The 20,824-nt window shown below is 39.2% G+C and overlaps 1 protein-coding gene across 5 annotated transcripts in view; it reads right to left on the reverse strand.

The window, feature by feature from the left end:
• EPRS (glutamyl-prolyl-tRNA synthetase) overlaps positions 1 to 20,824 on the reverse strand; it is a 57,470-nt gene that overhangs the window by 2,217 nt on the left and 34,429 nt on the right. For 2 of the 5 annotated variants that reach the window (XM_019549490.1, XM_019549489.1), the window contains 15 exons: positions 20,365 to 20,736; positions 18,907 to 19,134; positions 17,801 to 18,052; positions 16,748 to 16,981; positions 16,069 to 16,334; positions 15,090 to 15,141; positions 14,036 to 14,245; positions 13,264 to 13,336; positions 12,423 to 12,502; positions 11,849 to 11,950; positions 8,101 to 8,256; positions 7,411 to 7,608; positions 6,819 to 6,992; positions 2,698 to 2,858; positions 1,801 to 1,879 (listed from right to left, as the gene is read on the reverse strand). In XM_019549490.1, coding sequence (XP_019405035.1) covers positions 1,801 to 1,879; positions 2,698 to 2,858; positions 6,819 to 6,992; positions 7,411 to 7,608; positions 8,101 to 8,256; positions 11,849 to 11,950; positions 12,423 to 12,502; positions 13,264 to 13,336; positions 14,036 to 14,245; positions 15,090 to 15,141; positions 16,069 to 16,334; positions 16,748 to 16,981; positions 17,801 to 18,052; positions 18,907 to 19,134; positions 20,365 to 20,736 — 2,637 coding nt within the window. The remainder of the gene's footprint in view (positions 1 to 1,800; positions 1,880 to 2,697; positions 2,859 to 6,818; positions 6,993 to 7,410; positions 7,609 to 8,100; positions 8,257 to 11,848; positions 11,951 to 12,422; positions 12,503 to 13,263; positions 13,337 to 14,035; positions 14,246 to 15,089; positions 15,142 to 16,068; positions 16,335 to 16,747; positions 16,982 to 17,800; positions 18,053 to 18,906; positions 19,135 to 20,364; positions 20,737 to 20,824) is intronic. The other 3 variants (XM_019549493.1, XM_019549492.1, XM_019549491.1) reach the window with 2 other exon arrangements.

The raw sequence follows: 20,824 nt of genomic DNA on the forward strand, positions 1-20,824 counted from the left end.
AAGAATAAGAAAATGGCTAAATAAGGTAACTAAGTGCATTTTATAGTGAATGGAATATCATGAGATAATACAAACTCCAACGGGCTCTGTACCTAGTCCTTAGAAAACATTTCATCCACTGTATGCCTAACATTACACAAATCACTTAACCTCTCTTTATGTCTCACTATTCCAGAAGTATTGCACTAAACAGGAATTCTAGTTAAATTTCCTAAATAAATTTTCAAATATACTTATCAATTTATGGGCTAGATGATAGATTACAGAATTTCAAGTTAAAACATCAAGACAATGGCAGCTCAGTAGACATCTCAAGTAAAGAACAATTCGGTTAATTTCTTGAACGATTAAGAATTGCTTTTATGTAGAAGTGCACTGATATATCGGTTGCATATCAGATCGGCACTGATGAAAAGAAAATTAACATTATTGACCATCGGCTATTTTCGGCCGTTGTGGCCAGTGATGTCACTGATACAGGGATGCAGCCCAGCAGTGTGGAGGGTAGGTCAGCTATCGGATTGGTATCAGTCACTATAGATGGCTAATAATCTGCTATCAATATCAGCCAAGAAAATCTTTCAGTACTTCCCTACTTTTATACTCTGACCTACATGTCAGCTGCTCTATCAACACTTCCATTCTTTTTAGAATGCTAAATTTTAGGGAAGTCAACCCTGCTACTTTATCAGTTATTCTGAATATTAAACTTGGGAAACTTTCTGACGCCCAGCAATTCTTAAATGCACCCAATGGCTTCTGCCCATGTCAAAAAAGCAAGTTTTCTTTGACGCAAGTAGGATGTACTTTGGACTCTTGGAAACTCGCTATGATATTTGGTAATTATTTTGCAACTACTCGTGTTGGAAAAATGACAGTAGCTTATCTTAATCTGAATAAGGTATTTGTATTAAGATCTATGGCTACTTCCTGTTGAAAAAGCAGTATACTTATTTAAAATGCTGCAGGCCAGGTAACAGGAATTTCAGATTACCTTATGTAGCCTTATTACCTGTGCGAGAATAAATAAAATTTTAAATACTAGTAGCTTAGAAAATTTTATTCATCAAAACTGTATTTGAGCATAGGGGATAACAAGCAGCACCGGAGGATTTGAGAAGTTACAATTCTAGCCAAATCTCCACTGAAACATTACACCTGGTGATAGAAGTAGTTTGATTAAAAACACCAGAGAGCTTCCTTTAAAATAGTAACCCAGCATTTTTTTTAGGCACCAGATACTCAATTGGCCCCTAAAGTATAACAAAAATTGTATAGGTTTCCCTGGCTTTATGCTGTACATGCGTTTCTGGAAAATGGCGTGTAACTCAAATTTGCATAAAGGGAACCCACTTTACAATGTAACTAACAGGGATATATTCCAAGACCTCAACTATACTGACCCCGAGATCCATTTCTACCACTTTTACAAGACAATTTTGGTACTCAGCAACAGCAGACAGTACACACAAGCATAGGGCACTATCATAATGGGGAAGGCAACTACAAAAACACACGACAGACAACAAGCGAGGAGCACAGATCCACACATAAGACTATATTTTGTTGTGTGTCACTCGCGCAATGCACCGCATAAAAGGAGCTGACTGTGGGCTTCCACCATACCAACTGCATAAAAGTGAATTTACCTTGCATATAATGAATTTTTGGTATAAAAAGGGTCGCCACGTAAGAGCAAATTCACACATACGGAACCCATATAAAGTGAGGGAATCCTGTATATTGTTCTAACTATGTCAAAAGACACCTGTATTGAAGTTCAAAAGGGAATTTCTTTACCTTTCCAGAATCAAGTTCTTTTTGAAAGTCATCCATATCATTAGACACCACCATATGATTTTTCAGGTCTTCAGACGCTCTAAAAAAATAAATTCAATCAAGTTATCAGTAGATGCCTTAAAAATCAGGATATTTTCCAGTTTACAGTTGTTGCACCTAAAAGACAAATTGAAGACCCCCTCCTCTCCTGGTTGCAGGAGATTCCACCACACTAGCACATAAGCCCAAGGAACAGGGAAAATGCATTGTTTTAACTGCAAGAGGAACAAACATTACCTTCTAGTGCAGGGGCCAGCAATTATTTTGGGCAGAGAGAGGGCTGCTTACTGAGTTTTGGCAAGCCATCGAGGGCCGCATGACAGGCAGCCCAGGGCAGGTAAATATTAATTTTCTAAATTTTTTAGAGGCCCTGCATGCGGGATAGAATGGCCTGGCAGGCCGCATCTGGCCCCCTAGCCACATTTTACCCACCCCTATTCTAGTGAATACAGCAAGGGTAGCTGCAAGATGCCCAGACTATAAAGCTAGGGTGGAAGGAAAAGCTTTGTTGGTATATTTTTATTTTATTTTTTTTTTTAAAAGGAGAGACATTTGCAGTACATGGCAGGACTAAAACAGAGTGAAGAGAGCACTGACACATACAAGAAAATACCTTCACCATAGCCCTTTCAAGACGGGTCTTAGTTGACAAGATTTCCTAATTAAAAACACTAATTGAATGGGGGGGGGGGCAGTGGAACGGAATAATAAAGTGTCCTGAACAGAGAAGGGAAAGATGAAGACGACTCTCTTCCCCAGTTAAATCTAAAGCAGATGAGGAAATCTCCTTTTCAGCCAAAATAAAAAGTCAAGTCAGTCACATATGCTGAATGATTTAAATTTCTCCTGTAGTCTAACCTGTTGTAGAGGTTAGCATGGATCTCCTCCAAAATCTGGCTGAGTTTATCCTCTGCCTCATCTTCAGCCAATGTCAACTTCTGTCCTGTGTCTCTTCTAACAGCAACAAACTGATGGTTCTTCATATCTCGTGGTCCCACTTCCAACCTAATTGGAACACCCTGTAAGCAAAATCAAAGAGTTTATCTTTATTTCTACACATTAGCAGACAATGTATTACAAATAGATAGCGGAACCAGTCAGTTTCAAAGAGTAAGACTTTCTTCATTCTGTTGCCATTAACACTCATTTCAATCTGGAGCCAATTTACATTGAACATTATTTATTCCTCTTAAACACACTGACATAACTAGCAAAGGAATTATATGGCTACTCTAACACTTGGAGGTAGTCAAGACTAGAGCAAACTTAAGCTTTGAGATTGTTTCTGCACCTTTGTAAACTGCACCTTTACCTATTCTAGATTCCTTCTGTCATGAACCATTTGAAACAAATAAAAAAAAAATGTTGCGACTCCTTTCCACATGACACTGTACAAATTATAATTATGGAAGCAACGGGAGTCTCATGTAATACTTCATAATCTCCTAAAATCTCCTTGACTAAAGGTACTTATATATACTCCTATTTAGAGTAGCATCTGCATACAATGTTGAAATGGATGATAGATAGGAACTATTATGGCAAACTGCAAAGTAGTATGGTACAGATATAGAGTAAATAAAGGCCAAATGGAAAAAGTGTCCTGTTCTTGAACATAAGAATAAAAAGTAAGCATCTCAGCATGTCAAAGCCTCAATTTTCTAGCTAAGATCCAAAACAATGATTTCAAATTTGTACTGTCAGCAGACTGGTACAGAAGAAATAAATTATTGTGATTTGGGCAGTTTACCTACCAAAGAAGATATGCAAGAGCTTAACACCACGAAATATAAAACTCCCAAGTTTTACTTGTGCTCAAATAGTATTGTCATGACCAGTTATGTAACCCTAGCAGTCTGCTTTCAATTACAGGTTTCCCTCACTTTATGCAAGTTCCGTAGGTGTGAATTCACTCTTACTCAGTAACCCTTTTTATACCAAAACTCGTTATATGTGAGGTAAATTCACTCTTATGCGATTGGTGCAGTGCAGGCCTGCAGTCATCTGCTTTGTGTGGTGCACTGTGGGAGCGATGCCATAGGTGAAGAAAGAAAAATGTTATTTGGCAGAAGCTGAGCCACCTGGGCAGTGGTGCCCGGATGGGGCTGCAGCACCGGCCCCTGCAGCCTGGTACCCTGGGAGCTGTGAGCCATGAAGCCTCCCAGCAGCAATGCCCACACCCACTGCTCAGGGCAGCTGGTGCTTCTGGAGCTGCAGCTGCCCTGGAAGCAGAGTGATACCACATTAGTACACTTGGGGTCTTGGAAAGTATCCCTATTTGTTATATTGTAAAGTGGGTTCCTTTTATTTGAATTTGAGTTATGCACCAATTTTCCATGAATGCACGTACAGCATAAAGCGAAGGAAACCTGTACAGGCAGTTTGTTCTCCACAATTAGCAGAAACAAAAAGGGAACTGGTAGAATAGTATGTTAAAAAAAAAAAGCGCAGAGGTCAGACTACATGAAGAGTACTGCTTGCCAGAATCTAAAAAACCTGCACATATTTACCTCTAAAAGCATATTTAATTCCCTCAGACACATTCACCAGCTTGCTATACCTTGCCATGGTTTTTTCATGTAGATGTTTACTTAAATGCCTTGTTATCTTGGAGGCCATATTAAAACAGTTTTAAAAATTATTCAATATGATGTTAGCTAGTGTAACTGGGACATAGTTGCCATACCTAGTGAGTCAGATTAATTCTTCACATTTTAAATAAAAGTGTTATTAATTTAGATTTAATAAGTGTTTTTCAAATCACTGATACTTTCTAATCCTAACATGGCAAAGCACATTTGAGCAGGAAGTCTGTTAAATTAGTTCTATTAAAGCTGCACAAGTATTAATTTTGATGGTGCTAGAACAAAGAGAGACAAAGATATGTCTTTGTTTCATAATGTTTTCATACTTTTTAAACTTAATGACAAATACTAACTTTACATCCCGTTAAATGCACAGGAACCCAACAGTTTGTTCCCATTCAGGAACATTTTTATAGCTGAACTTTTTACTAGTCTAGTGCAATAATTCATTACATCCCTCTTCAGCTAGGTGGATGCACTTGCCCTTTCATTTAGGACAGCAGTTCTTTTCCTTTAGCCCGCTGACAAATGTCAAAAAATTGCTGCCCCTGTTGCAAGTGAAAAACTGACTGTACTTACAATATTATGTAAGATAACTTTTGTCCTGGCTTTCCATTCCCTTCATATTCTGGACCTTCTTGACATTCATTGTACAAAACAGTCTTCCTCACCTTAGGACTAGCTACTTTTGAAATTGCAGGAAGACCTATTTTTACAGCAAAATTTGCTCTTGCAAATTACAGACCGAAGCTACAGGTAGATACTATAAACAAGCATATTTGAAAACTGTTAATAAGAATATTCATTAGTTTCATCACTTCCAAAACCTGCCAAGACATTTTCATATTCTGAGGAAAATATGTAGCAGCTATAGCTTTCTGTTCTGAGAATAGCAAGCAGCACAGTGAAAGGATTAAAGCAGCCACCACAAACCCCTGCAGCCCAATCTCACATGAAAATCTCTTTACAGGAGTCTCACAAATTGTACCCCTTAGAGCATAAGTTCTCAAGGGTGTGCAGTGCTTCAGCAAGAATTGTATGTCTCAAGGTCTGCACAATATGATCTTAATGATACTTGGTACATTTTGGCTCCATTATTATATAATATAAAAAAATCCAAAGTCATCAAAAAGCTGTGCCTCCCAAGACAAAGCTCATTACTTATCATTTAAAACTAAATATAAATTCCCCCTCACATGTTCCACAGGTTCTTGGTGAAAAAACTGCACAACTTCTTACTCTACTAACTTGTAGTTACAGTGGTAAAATAAGTACAGCTTTCCTGTAAGTCGTGGTGTCTTAAAACTATATTGTTTTCATGGTCTGATAGTCTTGTGTCAAAACTTGAGGCTGAAATTCTCTCATTATTGCAAATAGAATGATAAATTATGTATTGCATAATTTCACACAATTAATACTGTGGAAGTCAAAGATATAAACACAGCCAACTGTGAAAGTCTGTGGGGTATCCATGTATACCATGCAATGCTAACTTTTATCCCCTCATTTTAATGATCAAAAGCATTCAGATAAAAGTATTTATCAGTTTTGTCCATTACTGCAATTTTCAACAGAAAGAACAAGAATCTTCAACTCTCAAATGTTGTCTCTCACTTCTCCAAAGGACCTTAATATCATATTTTAAATATGCATTTTTATGACATTTCATGACATTTTCAGTCACATTTTAAATTAAGGATGCATTTATAAGCAATTTATAAAATGCACATTTTAAAGTATATCAGAATATGCTAAGGTTGCAAACAGAGGTAATAAGCAACCTATTGAAATTTCTGGATCACCAACTGATTTATTATAGTTCCTTCAAAATAGAAGGATTTAAAATAACAATAAAATGTGCCCACATTGTTTCTCTACCTGTAATAGGAGCTTTTCATGACCTTTAACAGAAAGCTTTGATCATCTTATCTGGAGGTTAGCATTTGAATATTTATGTAAACTTCAAACTCTGGATAAAAATAGGAAAAATACAAATAATGCTACCGGGTTGTAACTCCTTCATTGTTCATACTACTCCATAGTATTCTTCATACTACTCCAAATTACTCACTCCGCTTTAAATACCTTGTTCTTCACTGCTATACTTACAAAGCCTCTAAAGTTACCTTCACTACAATATTTGAGCTTTTTGTTGTAAACAGAAGGCTTTCTGTTGTGGTACGATAAGGCCATTGCAAATTTTCCAGTCTGTTCAGCTACAAGTGGTTCTCAATCTCGCTGGAATTAAGGCACCCAAAGAAAATGTCAGCTTTTAGCTTTCATGTGATTACGGAAAAATAATGGAGTAATTCTTCTTCTGCAAAGAAGTTAGAAAGACCACAACAGGCTACAATGCTTTTGGCACTACAAATTCATATTTGAAAAGATTTTTACCTTTAACTCCCAGTGATTGAACTTCCAACCAGGTGAATAATTGTCTCTTAAGTCAGCACGGACACGAATATTAACACTGAGCAGCCTCTTAAGGTAGTCATTGCATTTCTTCAGCAGGGCATCTTTGTCTTCCTCAGAAAGTGAATTTGTGATGCCACAAGGAATAATTATAACCTACAACATAATACAAGTAAAAATTTACAGCAAGCATGTGTTCCTAATTCATTTAATTACTAAGCATATAGACAGTTAACAGGAAGAAAGAAAAATGTTTGTGGCACTTTACAAAGCAAGTTTGTTTGTTTGAAACTCCCTTCTGCATCAAGCATTACAAATACATTTAGTTTTGGATGAACATGAGATTTAATATGCCCAGTTTGTCACAAGAAGCTAGACTCTAGAACTACTTTAATATTAATCCAGTATATTTCTGAGTACAAACTGCACACTCTAAAAAGTAGTTTTCCACATTTATAGATTCATAGATGAATCTACTTAAGAGTTCTTTTCATCAAATAGCCAATACAAAATAAGACAGTAGCTTTTTTCCCCATTTCTGTCTGAACAAATTACACAAACTGTTTTTACCCACCTGAACACAAGCTACCCGAGGTGGCAGTACCAGCCCCATGTTATCTCCATGAATCATGGTCATTACACCAATGGTCCGAGTTGTAATGCCCCAAGAGTTTTGATAAGCAAACTGTTTCTCGCCTGGCTTCTTGGGATCCTCAAACACAATCTCAAACATCTTAGAAAAATTCTGCCCAAGATGATGAGATGTTGCTCCCTGAAAGATGCACACAGAAAATTCTGTTCAAGAAAAAGTTAAATCAGTAATGTTCAACCTTTTTCCCTTGCTAGCTGGATGGACGGTGCCTGGTCTGTCCGTGGGCTGGATCCAGCTGGTGGCTTCAATTTGGCACCTGGGGCAGGCACGGTGTGGGACAGGCTGGCCCCAATGCAGCCACGTAGGGGAAAGGAGTTTGACTCAGCTTTGAAGGGCAGTAAGAGTGGGGGAAGGAAAGAGGAAGGGAGCACGATCCAGCCCTAACGCAGATACACGGGAGGGAGAGGGTGGCCATATTAATAGCCACTAGCCCCCTACTGCCAAATTTCAAGACCTGTGGGGGAGCCCTGCAGGCCAGATACGATAGCTCTGCTTGCTGCATTTGACCTGTAGGCTAGAGATGGAGCATGACTGCATTAAACTGATCACTAAGACACAGAAGGATGGGGTTTTTAAAAAAGATGGTGAAAACTTATGCTTTACAGTAGATACCTGGATAGCTCTTCCACTAGCAGATATATATGCCTCCACTGTTGTTGTATAGTCACCGCCTGCAAATTTCTCTTTTTCAGTTTTTCTTCCTTTCACAACAGGTATTGCTAAGAATTCTTCATATACTCTAGCATACAGATCAAGAATCTGTAATACCTATTATAAAACAAAAATGTATTAACTTTATTTCACTGTTCAAAATTGCTAAAACTTTTTCCATCTTTTCAACTCAAAATATCACCAGAGTGAGACAATTTTGAAGTCCCAAAGAGTACAGAACTCCTTTTTTATTGTTTTAAATAAAACCTTCCCCTTCAACACAGTGCTAGTCTCCCTAACATAGCCCCTTCCTCAAGAGCAAGCTTTTGATGGCCCTACCTCAAGTCTCACTTACTTTCCCCCACCACATCTGAACTTCTGCTTACACAAAGTAATTATAACATTCAGCTCAACTGTCAGTATATGCCACTCTACTCTGCCCAGAACCTTAGATGTACCATACTGCATCGATTAACTAGGTCAGTGTTTCTCAATCTTTTTAGACTCAAGGCACTCCTCAGAAAATGCCAGTTCTTAGTTTTCCCTTTTTTTGACTACAGAAATATATTAGACCAATTCTTTTGTTGCAAAGAACTCAGAAAGATAACAACAGGTCAGAATGTTTTTAACATTATGGAATCCTATCTGAAAACTCTACGTTTCTTGTGAATCACATCCGCACACTTGACAGTGGTGCCATGGCACCTTGGCTGAAAGTCACTTAACTTTTTTAGGACTCAAAGTTCATTACTCTGTTAAACGCTGAGCTTGGGCTGCTAGGAAGGTCAAAGGGTATGTAAACAGTGTGGTTACTGCGGAGCAATTCACCCCACACTGCATTGCATAGGCAGGAGCACATACACAAGCTGCACTCCAGAGCTGAGTGCAGTACGTGCTATTACAACATCTGGCCTCTGGGTGGCACAAAGCCACTTTGCATGGAAAAAACAGCTACCCATCAGAATGAAACAGACCAATTCACAAGTGACAATAACTGGTACACCAGTGTAGAGAGATTCCTTACTTTAAAGGCCATTTCAACCCTGAGTAGAGTGACTTATACTGATGGTGTAAGACTGTGCTATAGACATATCAAGTATGTGCTCCAGTTTTACCCCAAAGTTTAAATGCCTGCACCCAAAGTTTAATAGTGCTTTCACTCAAAAGACAAAAATTTTGGAACCATCTAGAAATCATGGAAAGAGTAGCAGCTAACAGCCTACTAGATATACAAGCCCTGTTTCCATCCTTATACTCCATTAAATCATGGGGCTGATTACACACCTTTGTTGACGAAGGAAATGTTGAAGGGTAAGCATTTGAATGGTGACAATAAGAAAACACTTCAGCTTGAAAACTGCTAAAACAGCATGGCAAAGAGACCAACAAGAACTGACTATGGATACCCTACGTTAGTGGGGACCAATCTTGTTAGCAGGCATGCCAGAAACTAGCTCCATAACTTCTCTGAATGCGACTCCGATCTCCTCTCTCCGCCCAACCTGTTGCTCTGCTTTTGGGGTTCAAACAGAAGACTAAATAGCCTGACTAGAGAGAGGAAGCTTGAAACAACAGCTAAGATTAAGAAGGAGGTATAGTACAGAAGGTAAAATTCTCTTTGGTTTCTTTTACTAAAAATCTATGAAAACTTAGGTTAAAAAGGAATTCCCCCAAAGAAAAACTACTGTGAAACAGAATTAAAAAACTGGGAAAACATATAAGTAACTTAACAGTATAAACAAGCATTACTCACCCAGGAAATTTAGGGTTTAATCTTAATTTAAAGAAAAGCAACCCAATTAAAAATCTCGGGGTGTGAACTGTACCTTCAAGTGACATGAGCGAAAGGAAAAATAAAACAGGTCTTTAATTAACATCTCACATGAAACAGTAAGCACCAACAGATAAAAGTGTATGGCTACTGCTAGACATTGCTATAGGGCAGAATAAAGGCTGTCTGGATTTCTTTAAGATCACATTCTGAATTTCCTGGTTTTGCAATGTTTGTTTTATACCGCTATGTTACTGACCAATGCAACCTTCATCCTGTTTTTGTCTAAAAAAGGAATGCCATTGTATTCTAGATTAAGGGGCAGAAAAATTAAGAAACAAAACAAGATTAAAGAAAACATTGTGCTGTAGTTAATAAACGTAATAATATGCATACTGTAAGCTCCAAATGGTAATTATAGCATTCTGTATTTGTTATGCTTCTCTTCAAACATCTACACAGATGCTTCATGAAAAACAGCTTGAATTGGTTATAAAAGTATTATCCAGAATGGGAAGAATCTAGGAATTGGAAATCCAACAAACTGATGCTACGAGGTCATCTAACCCAGGGGTTACCAACCTAAGGCCCATGGGTCCGATCCAGCCTGCAGAATCATTGGATTTGACCCCGATTCAAGACTGTTCCCTATTTAAATGTTTTTATCCAACCAACTTTTCAAGTATTACAAACCAGTGCTTCTTTCACTTCCCATGAAAATTATATTTTAAGCTGGGGACGGCTAACGGCCTTTAAGTTTCCCCTGATGACTTATCTTAGAGCAGGGATCAGCAACCCCTGGCACGTGTCCTAGACAGCATGGCACGTGAGGCCATTTTCCTCGGCACACCACAGCTGACCTAGACTCTGAGCAGCTTCTCCCAGCAGCTGCCCAGAGCCCAAGCTGGCTGCAGCCAGAAGGCTGCAAACAGCTACATGGAGCTCCATGGCCCTGGCACCAGTTTCATGGTGATGGCAGCTGTGTATGCACCTCTGGGTGCACGGCTGGGAAGAGGCCTGGGGCAGTGCAACCCTGGCTCCTCCCCAACCATCCATCCAGAGGCACATGTGCAGCTGTCACCACTGCCGTGGAGTTGGGGCTGTGGAGCCCAGCACAGCTGTTTGCAGCCTTCCAGCTGACTGCTACAGCTACCTAAAGCCTGAGCCAGCTGTGGAAGGCAGCTGGGAGGCCACAAACAGCTGCACTGGGCTCCACAGCCCCGGCACTGGCTGCACAGCAGCAGCAGGTGCATATGCAGTTCACAGCACATGGCAGGGAAGGGGCTGGGGAAACACAATTCCGGTCACTCCTGCATCATCTGCCTAGAGTACATGCACAGCTGCAATGGAGTCAGTGCCCTAGCACTAGCTCAGGTGACAGGTACACATGCAGCTTGCAGCACATGGCAGGGAAGGGGCTGGGGCAGCGCAACCCTGGCCCCTCCCCTGCCATCTATCAGAGGCATGCGTGCAGCCACCGCCAGCAATGAGGATCAGGCCCCTTGCAGCTCTCCCATCTCTGACACTTCAAGTCGAGGCATGGGTGCAAGCTGGGGTGATTTTGGCACTTTCCAAAAATGCTGCCAACCCTGTCTTAGATTATCAGTCAGTCACACATTTGTAGACCAAAAAACATAACTCAAAATCTTATTCCCGAGACATGCTCGCTAGCTACAGTATGCAATACATACCATACAAAAAGCTTAAGACTATAGACAGATGAATTATACTTAGTTTAAGTGGCAGAGCAGGTACAACTGATCTACTTGAGCTGTTTAGGGTGTTTGCTCTACCCCTTGCAATAAATGGAAGCTAAATTGAGATAATTTAACAGCAGGCAGTTCAAAATGCAGACAAAAAATTCAAGAGTCACTTGAACTGACAAGTTTTTCTAAAAGAAGATGAGAAATAGTTAAGCATTCGGTGTGGTTTTTTTACCTCCTCTGCTGCTTCTTCATAAGTGGCAAATGCAGTGTGTCCTTCCTGCCAAAGGAATTCACGAGTACGGAGGAAGGGTTGGGGATGTTTGAACTCCCAACGCTGCAAGAAAAAAGGTGCTTTAGAAAGGTGACTTAAAATTAAATTAAAATTCAGTTTTATTAATTTAATTTTTAAATGTTTAAAAAAAATATATCTATATCTATATCATCATTATAATCATCATTGCTTGGGAGCTCCATTTTTCACTTGCACCACATTGGAAAATTGAGTTTAAAAAAAAAAAAAAATAGACACTTTCATACTGAAGAGCTTTTATTCATCGGAAAAGTCATTAATATTTCACTAGCTATTTAATGACATGCTACACAACATACTGCAAATAAAATACTGTTGTAATTCTTAATCTATTATATGAATTTCATCTTTTTTCTTATGTTTGTCCTAACACACTTTGAATCATTTATGGCCAATGTCATTTTTACTGCATTCAATAAGAGTTGTTCCACTTGAAAAACAAACAGACGAACAAAAAGAAATGGCTGACTAACGAAAGTGTGTATACTGGACCTACCACTACATTGCACCACTGATTAAGCTTGATAGGAAGATCTCGGTGAGACTGCACCCATTTTGCATAGGCAGGATACATAACTGTAAAAGAAAACATTCTTTGGCTCTTTTTCCAACCAGAAACATCCAAGACCTTTTTTTTTTGTTACATAGTAAGCACAATGGAGCTTTGCATCTTATACAGATTGGACTTCCACATTTTTGTTCCCCTTGAACAAATTTCCAGATAGGTACAAGTTGACCCACATGTACCAAGGCCCTGCATGTAGGCTCAGTCTGGTGGCATGTGCCACAAATGGTGTTCCCCACCTGGTCCAGGATTTTGCCTGCATGCAGAGCAGCTCCAGACCAGGTGCAGGGAAGAAAGGGGGTATATGCTGCCTGTGGTGTGGATCCTGGACTGGCTTGGGCAGGGGCTGTGCATAATGCAGGTCCCAGAGCAGGCACTGCAGGGGCTAAATCTGGCATGGGAAAGGAGTAGGGAGCAAGGGGAGCAAGGGGATCCATGGGCCTGACCCATGAATGAGTTTGATACTCCTGAGCTAGAACAATTAAAAATGCCTCTAGATTCACAAAATACAAATTGAGTGATTTGTATGCAAGAGACTTCTGAATGGGCTAACCAGAAAGGGTATAACTACATTAGTATGGTTCTCTACCACAGCTAGCATATCTTGGTTTTGCACATGCAAGACTTCATGAATTTTTATGGGGGCGGGTTCAAAACAAAACACTTTTCTTCATCCCAACCAGTGATCATTAGGCAGGATTTCCCAGAAAGAATTTCAAGTCATGCAGTATTAGCTACTCATTCTAAAAATCTATGGCACAATTTAGTTTACCTGTTTCACTTGTAGGACGTACAGCAATTGGCTCAGCCAGTTCAGTTTTGCCAGACCTTGTAACCCAAGCAACCTATTTTTTTTTTAAAGAAAAAAAATTCCTTCACCTTGGTCTATTTCATTTCAAATGAAAAAGATCCTCTCTTTGAGGCTATGGACATTCTAATATAAAGAAACCTTAGTTACATTAAAATAACTCCAGAAGAAACCCAGACAGACAGATGGACATTTACAGATGCTCCTGTCTACCCCTTCATTTTTATACAAACATACCTTCAGTTTCCTACAAATACCTTATAATAAAGCCTACAGAAGTATAACTTCTTGCATTTATCATTACCTAAAAGAGGGGTCAGCAACATTTTGTAGTGGGGGGCCATTTTAAATAAAGCTTAGCTTCAAGCACAGGCCACTTCCAACCCAGCCCACGCACCATCAGCAACATAGCTGGAGCTGCCAATTCTCCCGCCTCCCACTGCAGTTTTGCCAACTCTGCTTTTCCCCTGCCTACACAGGTAAAGCCTGTGCCACAGAAATACTGCTGAATCTTTGCCTCCCCCACCCTCCAGCTCTGTGAGCCAGATAAAATTGCTTCATAGGCCACAGGTTGCTGACCTCTGACCTAAAGCTATAATGGCAACAGCAGCAGTGAAAGAAATTGCTTGCACAGCTTACAGCCACCACCCACACACACACTTAAGTTGGCAGGGAAGTTGTTGCTTTTTAATGTAAACATCACTCTCACTAAATTTAACAGAATTTTAAAATGTACCTCGGGGGCAAAGTCAGCAATATGAGTTTTTTCTTTCTCTAGTGCAGCCTGAGACACAAACATAGGGAAATAGCAGTTTTCCACGCCAAGTTTTTTTATCTCGGTGTCGAAGAAATCTCTGATGGCTTCCCAGATCGCATAAGCCCATGGACGAAGAACATAGCAGCCACTCACGTCGTAGTATTCAATCATCTCTGATTTTGTGATCACCTTTGACGTTCCAATTAAACGCACAAAGAAAGCATTACAGTAATTCAAGCCCTGAACCCCTCTCAAAAAGCTAATTGGCATTTAAAGAAAAAAAAAAAAAGAGTTGTCTCAAATATCTTATGCTAGTGCTCCTAGAGCGTCTAACATCTTTATATTGCTGTACAAACTTGTTCTATTAAATGGTCTCTATAAACTAGCCAGACCTATTGAAACATAATTGAAATGCCTACACACACAACTAAGCTTCATTACAAAAAAAGGCAATCAACTAACCTCTATGATCAAATGAGCTTATAATTTATAGATGTCTAGCTTATAAATTATAAACCACAAGATTTATATTTTGCTGTTAGTAAATGGTACCATTGACAACTTTGAAATCTACCTCATTAGCCATAAATTAGTAGGATATTAAGCTTCCCCCATACTTTCTAAAGCACCTTAAATTCCCATCTTACTTCATATTACTACTTGAAAATAGTAATACTACTTGAAAAGCTGGATAGAGGTCAAAACAAATTTCACATAAAAACACCTAGCAGCAGATGTGAAGAAGTCTGTTCTAAACTGTCATGAGCTCGATTCAAACTGATTGTAAAATCTATTAAGCTCTTATTTCATCTTTAGAATATATTTAATTAAAAAATGTTCACTTAGCTTTTTCAGAACCAATAGCCAAGACTTTACAGCTCTGTATGTTTACTCAGCATTTAGAATGAGCTGTACAGAAATTACCAAAAAATGTTTGTAACGGTAACAACTTAAAAGACTATAAGACAAGCCTTTATTAGGTCATATTTGATAATTCAGAAGAGAAGGGGAAAAAAAATTCAAAGACACTCACCTGAGAGAACCAATCAGCAAGATTTTCCTCTTTTTTAGCTTCAAGCCCCAGCCTATACAGATGAAAACAACAGAATAAATATGCAGTCTAAATTATTTCTAAGTGATCTAAACTTTACAGCAGCACACAGAAGTTTGAGGGAAAATATCTTTCAATAAATATTTAAGCATTTTATTTGGGTGACCTGACAGACTCTTTTTACCTACTCCTCCAAAAAAATCCATCCCAAATTCAGTTTGCCTATAAAGTTTTGCCAGCAATGTTAGTTCACTTTTGCTTCTTTTGGCCCAATTATTGCATTTACATGAACTCAGCCCATCTGTTTCCACTGTTTAGATCCTTCCAACATATTGCTAGTGAACTCCTGCACCACCATTAACCCTTTAGAAGACATCACAATGCAAATCCAAACTTCCACAAAAAAAATGACAAGCACGAGGCTGACCCAGATCTGCTCAAAAGTACGTTTAAATTTTGGTTTTATATCTGGCCTAACTTATCTCTGGACTAGCATTTGTGAGACCATTAAGACAACAGTGCACTGGCTTACTTTTTGCTTCAAACATATCAGAAGTTCTCTTTAAGATGGAAGACTGACTAGCAATAATGATAGAATCTAGGAGACAGCCAAGTTGTCATTTCCTAGCCTAGGAGAGTAGATCATGTAAGATGTACTCAGTTCTCTATAACATCAGGGTTTAAAAACGGAATAATCCATATTTTTTTTACTGCACAGTTTCCCTGCTTTTCCAGGAACTCCACCTATAAACATGCAACTTTTATAAACTTAAAACAGGAAACGAGCTGTATTTTCAAGGGGATAAAATAAGCATAAGGATACCAATTATACATAATGTTAATGAGAACATGCAATATTCCTATATTCCCACAGAATCAAACAAGACAAAAACCAAAATACTGCTCTGGGTTTCTCGCTATTTAGATTCCACATAGAGAGAGATTACAAATCTCTCTTTACCTCGTCTGTTTCTTAGGGCCTTGACCTTCTCCTGCTCCATTTGAAGAGAGGTCATTGGCACTCTGTTCTTTCGGAGATTCTTTCTTCGGGGTTTCATTTTGTTTTTGTTGCTTATTCTGCTTTTCAGACTTATTTTCCTTCTCTTTCTTTTTCTTATCTTTATCTTCAATGCCAGTTGTTGAGGCAGGTTTATAGTCTACTCCAGCAAAAGACTTGTACTGGGCCTTCAGCTGAAGGAGTTCCTGCACTGCTGCATCTATTTTGTCCTTTGTTTAGAAGCCACAGAACAAGCAAATTAAGAGAAATCCAGATGAATCACAGCAGAAGGTTAACCTAAAAATGTATCCTACACGTTCAACACATACCTAAATATTAAAATTTGCCACCACAAGGAGGGGGAGGTTAAGAGACAGAAGGAGGGAGGATGGAAGGAAAACTACAAAACCTCAGCTTTTAAAACAGCAGAGATAGGTCCTCTGATTAAAATGAAAAACTTACGAGGAAAAGAGCACATAAAGCTTTACATCAGATACTTCCTGCTGAAATGCAATGGCACTTCAGGAACTTAAATTTAAATAAAATTTTAAAAATGTCACATCTCAGAACCTCATCCTGCTGTCCAGCATAAACGGAGATGCCTCATGTGGTTTATAATTAAGCTGTATTTAAAATGGTTTACCTTTTCTGCTTTCTCTGCTTTTAGTTTTCGAACAACTTCTCCTTGAAGAGCCACCTTGTCATACAGGGCTTTGGCTTCTGGTGTGTCTGAACCACTGGTTTCTGTGCTTGTTGCCTGGGGTGAAGCAGATATCTGAGCTGCTGGTGGATGGCCTGGCTTGTAATCTTGTCCAGTCTTTTCTTTATATTCTGCTTTTAGAGACAGGAGGAGTCTGACAGCTTCATCCACTTTATCCTATGTGGAAAGCAAACAGAGTTCAGATGGATTAAGAATAACTTAAGATACAAGTAATTCTGAGGCTAAAAGAAACTTCTGAGTTTCAATCTGACCACCAGCAAAATGTATGTGGCGCTAGGAAAAGAGAATGAATATGTATCAGATTATCCAAAAAACTAGATGCCAAACAAAGAGAACACGCTGCAGGGTTACCAACAGAATGGAACCCCAAATCATCCTGCCACTTGCAATCTATTAAAAAGGATACAGGAGAATCTGCACTGAAGAATATGGACTTTGAAGACTTTCAAGAGGAAAGGGCAGCATTAGGATACCAGTGATTCTGAAAGCAGACATTTCTCTGGCTCCTTTTAGGCACTGTTACTGAAAAGCCAATTTTCATTTTAATTCACTCTCTGGTTTGGAAAAGCCTTGCTAGACCAACAGCCTGGAGTAATAGATAATTTCCATTCCCTACATCATCCCACACTGTTCTAAAATAAAAGAATGCTTCTATACTACTGGAATTCCACCCAGGTCACACCTATCCTTTTAAATGCCAGGAGCCAATTAAACTTTTTCACACCTAGCAGGAAATCATATTAATAAAAGAATGTAGGAATGTGCATCTGTCAGAGGTCCCTACATGGAGATACTAGAATGCTTCATTGTCGGGTATTAACAGATTTGTACAAGACTGGTAGAAGGCAAGTGTTTAAACTGCCACCAGAGGCAGAAATACAATGCCAGAGAATGTATTTGAAGGTTATTTTATACAAGACTTCCACCCAGTGGCAAGAGTTAAGATTGATAAAACTATATTTACCACTATTATACCTTTGAAGCTTTTTCTGCTTTGAGACTGCGAACGACCTCCCCTTGTTCAGCTACTTTATCATAGAGCATTTTGCTGTCTACTGAGCTAGAAGATGTCAAATTATTGCAGGAAGCAGACAGAAAAGCAGCAGAAGATGATGATGTACAAAGAGAAGATGCAGGTGGACTTCCTGGCTTGTATTCTTGGCCTGTCTTTTGTTTATATTCTGCCTTTAAAGTTAAAAGCACTTTCACGGCATCACCTATCTGCTCCTGAAGCAAGAAAATGAGATAAAAGGTAAAGACAGAATACAGTTGCAACAGTACAGTAGAAGAAACAGCTCAACCCTACCAAGAATTACATTAATATAGGCAATCTAATATACTGCTTAAGGGCCAAAACTTGTTTGCCCATACATGTGCCTTTTTATATGGTCTACCAGATTGACTGCAATATACCAGGGACCCAAATCAAGTAGCATAGGTGTAGAATGACATTTGTGCCCACAGCTACCAACTGAAAACAACTGGCTTCCATGCTGGTGCAACAGCCTAGCCAGTTTTATATGCTGCTATTTGGGAGCCAAATAGGAAAGATTCCACGATAGGAAGGTTAGATGGGCACTGTCAGATTACTAGCACATTTCTATTACTAATGCCATTCCAGTTTTAGAACTACAACTTATCCTTCCTCAACTATGTCTTTATTTTGTACTGGACTCAGCGTGCATGACAAACATGAAGAAGTTCCCCATTCTGGTTTTCTGCACTAGACTTTTGTAAAAGAATTAGGAAATGTTTGTAATAAGAAATAAACTCTAAACATATCTGTTTACTTTTAGTCCAGTAAGTTTCCCAAAACCTATTAATTAGGGCAGAGGCGGGCAAAATGCAGCCAGGATGCGGTCCACCAGGCCGTTCTATCCAGTCCGTGGGGCCCCTAAAAAAATTTAGACAATTAATATTTATCTGCCCCTTGCTGCCTGTCATGCGGCCCTCGATGGCTTGCCAAAACTCAGTAAGCAGCCCTCCGCCCAAAATAATTGCCTGCCCCTGAATTTGGGCCTAAACTAAGCTGAAAGCAATCTTTCCACTTACAGGCATGTTAGAAATCAGTACCACTATACCTTTGAAGCTTTCTCAGATTTAAGTTTGCGGACCACTTCACCTTGTTCAGCTACTTTACTGTATAGAGATTTGCTGTCTGTTGCGCATGGAGATGAAGTAGAAGCAGGTGAAGATTCACTAGGGATCACTGTTGCAGGTGGGTTTCCAGGTTTGTATTCCTGGCCTGTCTGCTGCTTATATTCTGATTTTAGAGTTAAAAGCACTTTCACTGCAGCATCTATCTGATCCTGAAGCAGAAAGAAAAAGGAGGTGGAAACAGAAAACAAGCAGAAGATATAAAACACGAATTGCACAAAAGATACTTTTCATAAAACAAAACAGACACTTTACAAGTCATAAGTGCCTCAAATGGTATTTGCACGCATTAGCTTACACCAAGTTGATCTAGGACAGAAAGTTTTGATAGTTATCAAATGAGGCATTCAGATATAAATAAATATAAATTAGAAAATACTTAATCTTTTCACAGCTCTAATATTCCATTACAAAACAACAACACTAGATGCAACACATCTAATAACATTATTTTGCTCAGATTTTGTAATGACATCAGCTATATATTCCCCTAAAATATTTAGTCATTAAGCACAAAGTGTTAAAATCTTCCACTTGTGATATGCCTCTAAACTGTTCTTCCCAAAAAAGTTTTGTGTGTATACACACATGTACATATAAATATAAAGAAAACTCTCCATGAAACAGGAGAGCCTCTTCCTCAGGTGTTCAGCGTCAAACAGTGACAATAGTTCTTAACTGAGTAGCATCTGGAGTAACACGAGAAAAAGAAGAAAAAGAGAGGTTACAGTTGAAGACTTCCACTAGTGACCTAATTCAGAAACTGTATTAATGCATCTTGTGGGATCACATGGGGCATTTTTACACATGCTCTGGGACACAGTGCCAGATGCTTTAATTAGCAAGCCGCGCTAATAAACAGCACCCACTTGTCACATGCATCAGCATTCTGGTATCAAGAAATGGCAGTGGGGTACTCTGAACTAAAAAGCTCAAACACATTCAGTGACGTTATAAATCAAAGCACCCCCCACCATTTTTTCAGAGCGGCAACACTAATGGAAGGCTGCCACAGTGCATCAATTTCTGTGCTCCATCAGACTCGATTGAGTCTGCTCCAACCAGCTGGAGGCTCCCCGCACGTCTGTAGGAGCCCTTTGTTGATCAAAATTTCTCAGAAGAGGAAGCTGGGAAACATGACATGTCTTGCATATAAGGTACCTAATTTACATTAGCACAGAATCATCAACAAATAATATTTATCTGACCAGTACTTGAAGTGCGACACATTAGAAAAGATGACATGACAGACCCCAAATCAAACAAATTTAAGGATTTTTAAAGAAAAGCCAGGAAAGAAAGCTGGCTTTTATCCTGACAGAGGAGAGACTGAAAACATTCTTGAAATAGCATTCTCTAAACTAGGTTTTCTGCACACTTACTTTTGGTGCTCTCTCAGCTTTAAGCTTCCGGACCAAGTCCCCTTGTTCTGCCACTTTATCATAAAGAGTTGTGCTGTCCAGCATGCTGGAGGTCTCAAGGTTGGACGCCACACTAGGTACTGAAACAGCAGCTGCTGGATGACTTCCAGGTTTATACTCTTGACCAGTCTTTTCCTTGTATTCTGCTTTCAAGGCCAATAGCTGTTTCACAGCAGCATCGATATCATCCTTTGATGCCTTCTTAGCTTTCAAGTCACGAACCACATCACCCTGAGCAGACACTCTACTGTAAAGTACCACAGGGTCCTCAGGTGCAGTAGAGGTATTAGCAACAAGTGGAGGAGTAGGCTTTTCCTTGGAAGCAGAACTAGCCTTTAAAAACAGAAGCAGATTTTTGTTGTGTTCCATGAATGTTTTACAGCAGTAAATGCTATGGGAATGTTTCCTAAAAGACTCTTTA

Source organism: Crocodylus porosus, unplaced genomic scaffold (assembly GCF_001723895.1).
Source record: "Crocodylus porosus isolate Cpor-Errol unplaced genomic scaffold, CroPor_comp1, whole genome shotgun sequence".
NCBI lineage: Eukaryota > Metazoa > Chordata > Crocodylia > Crocodylidae > Crocodylus > Crocodylus porosus.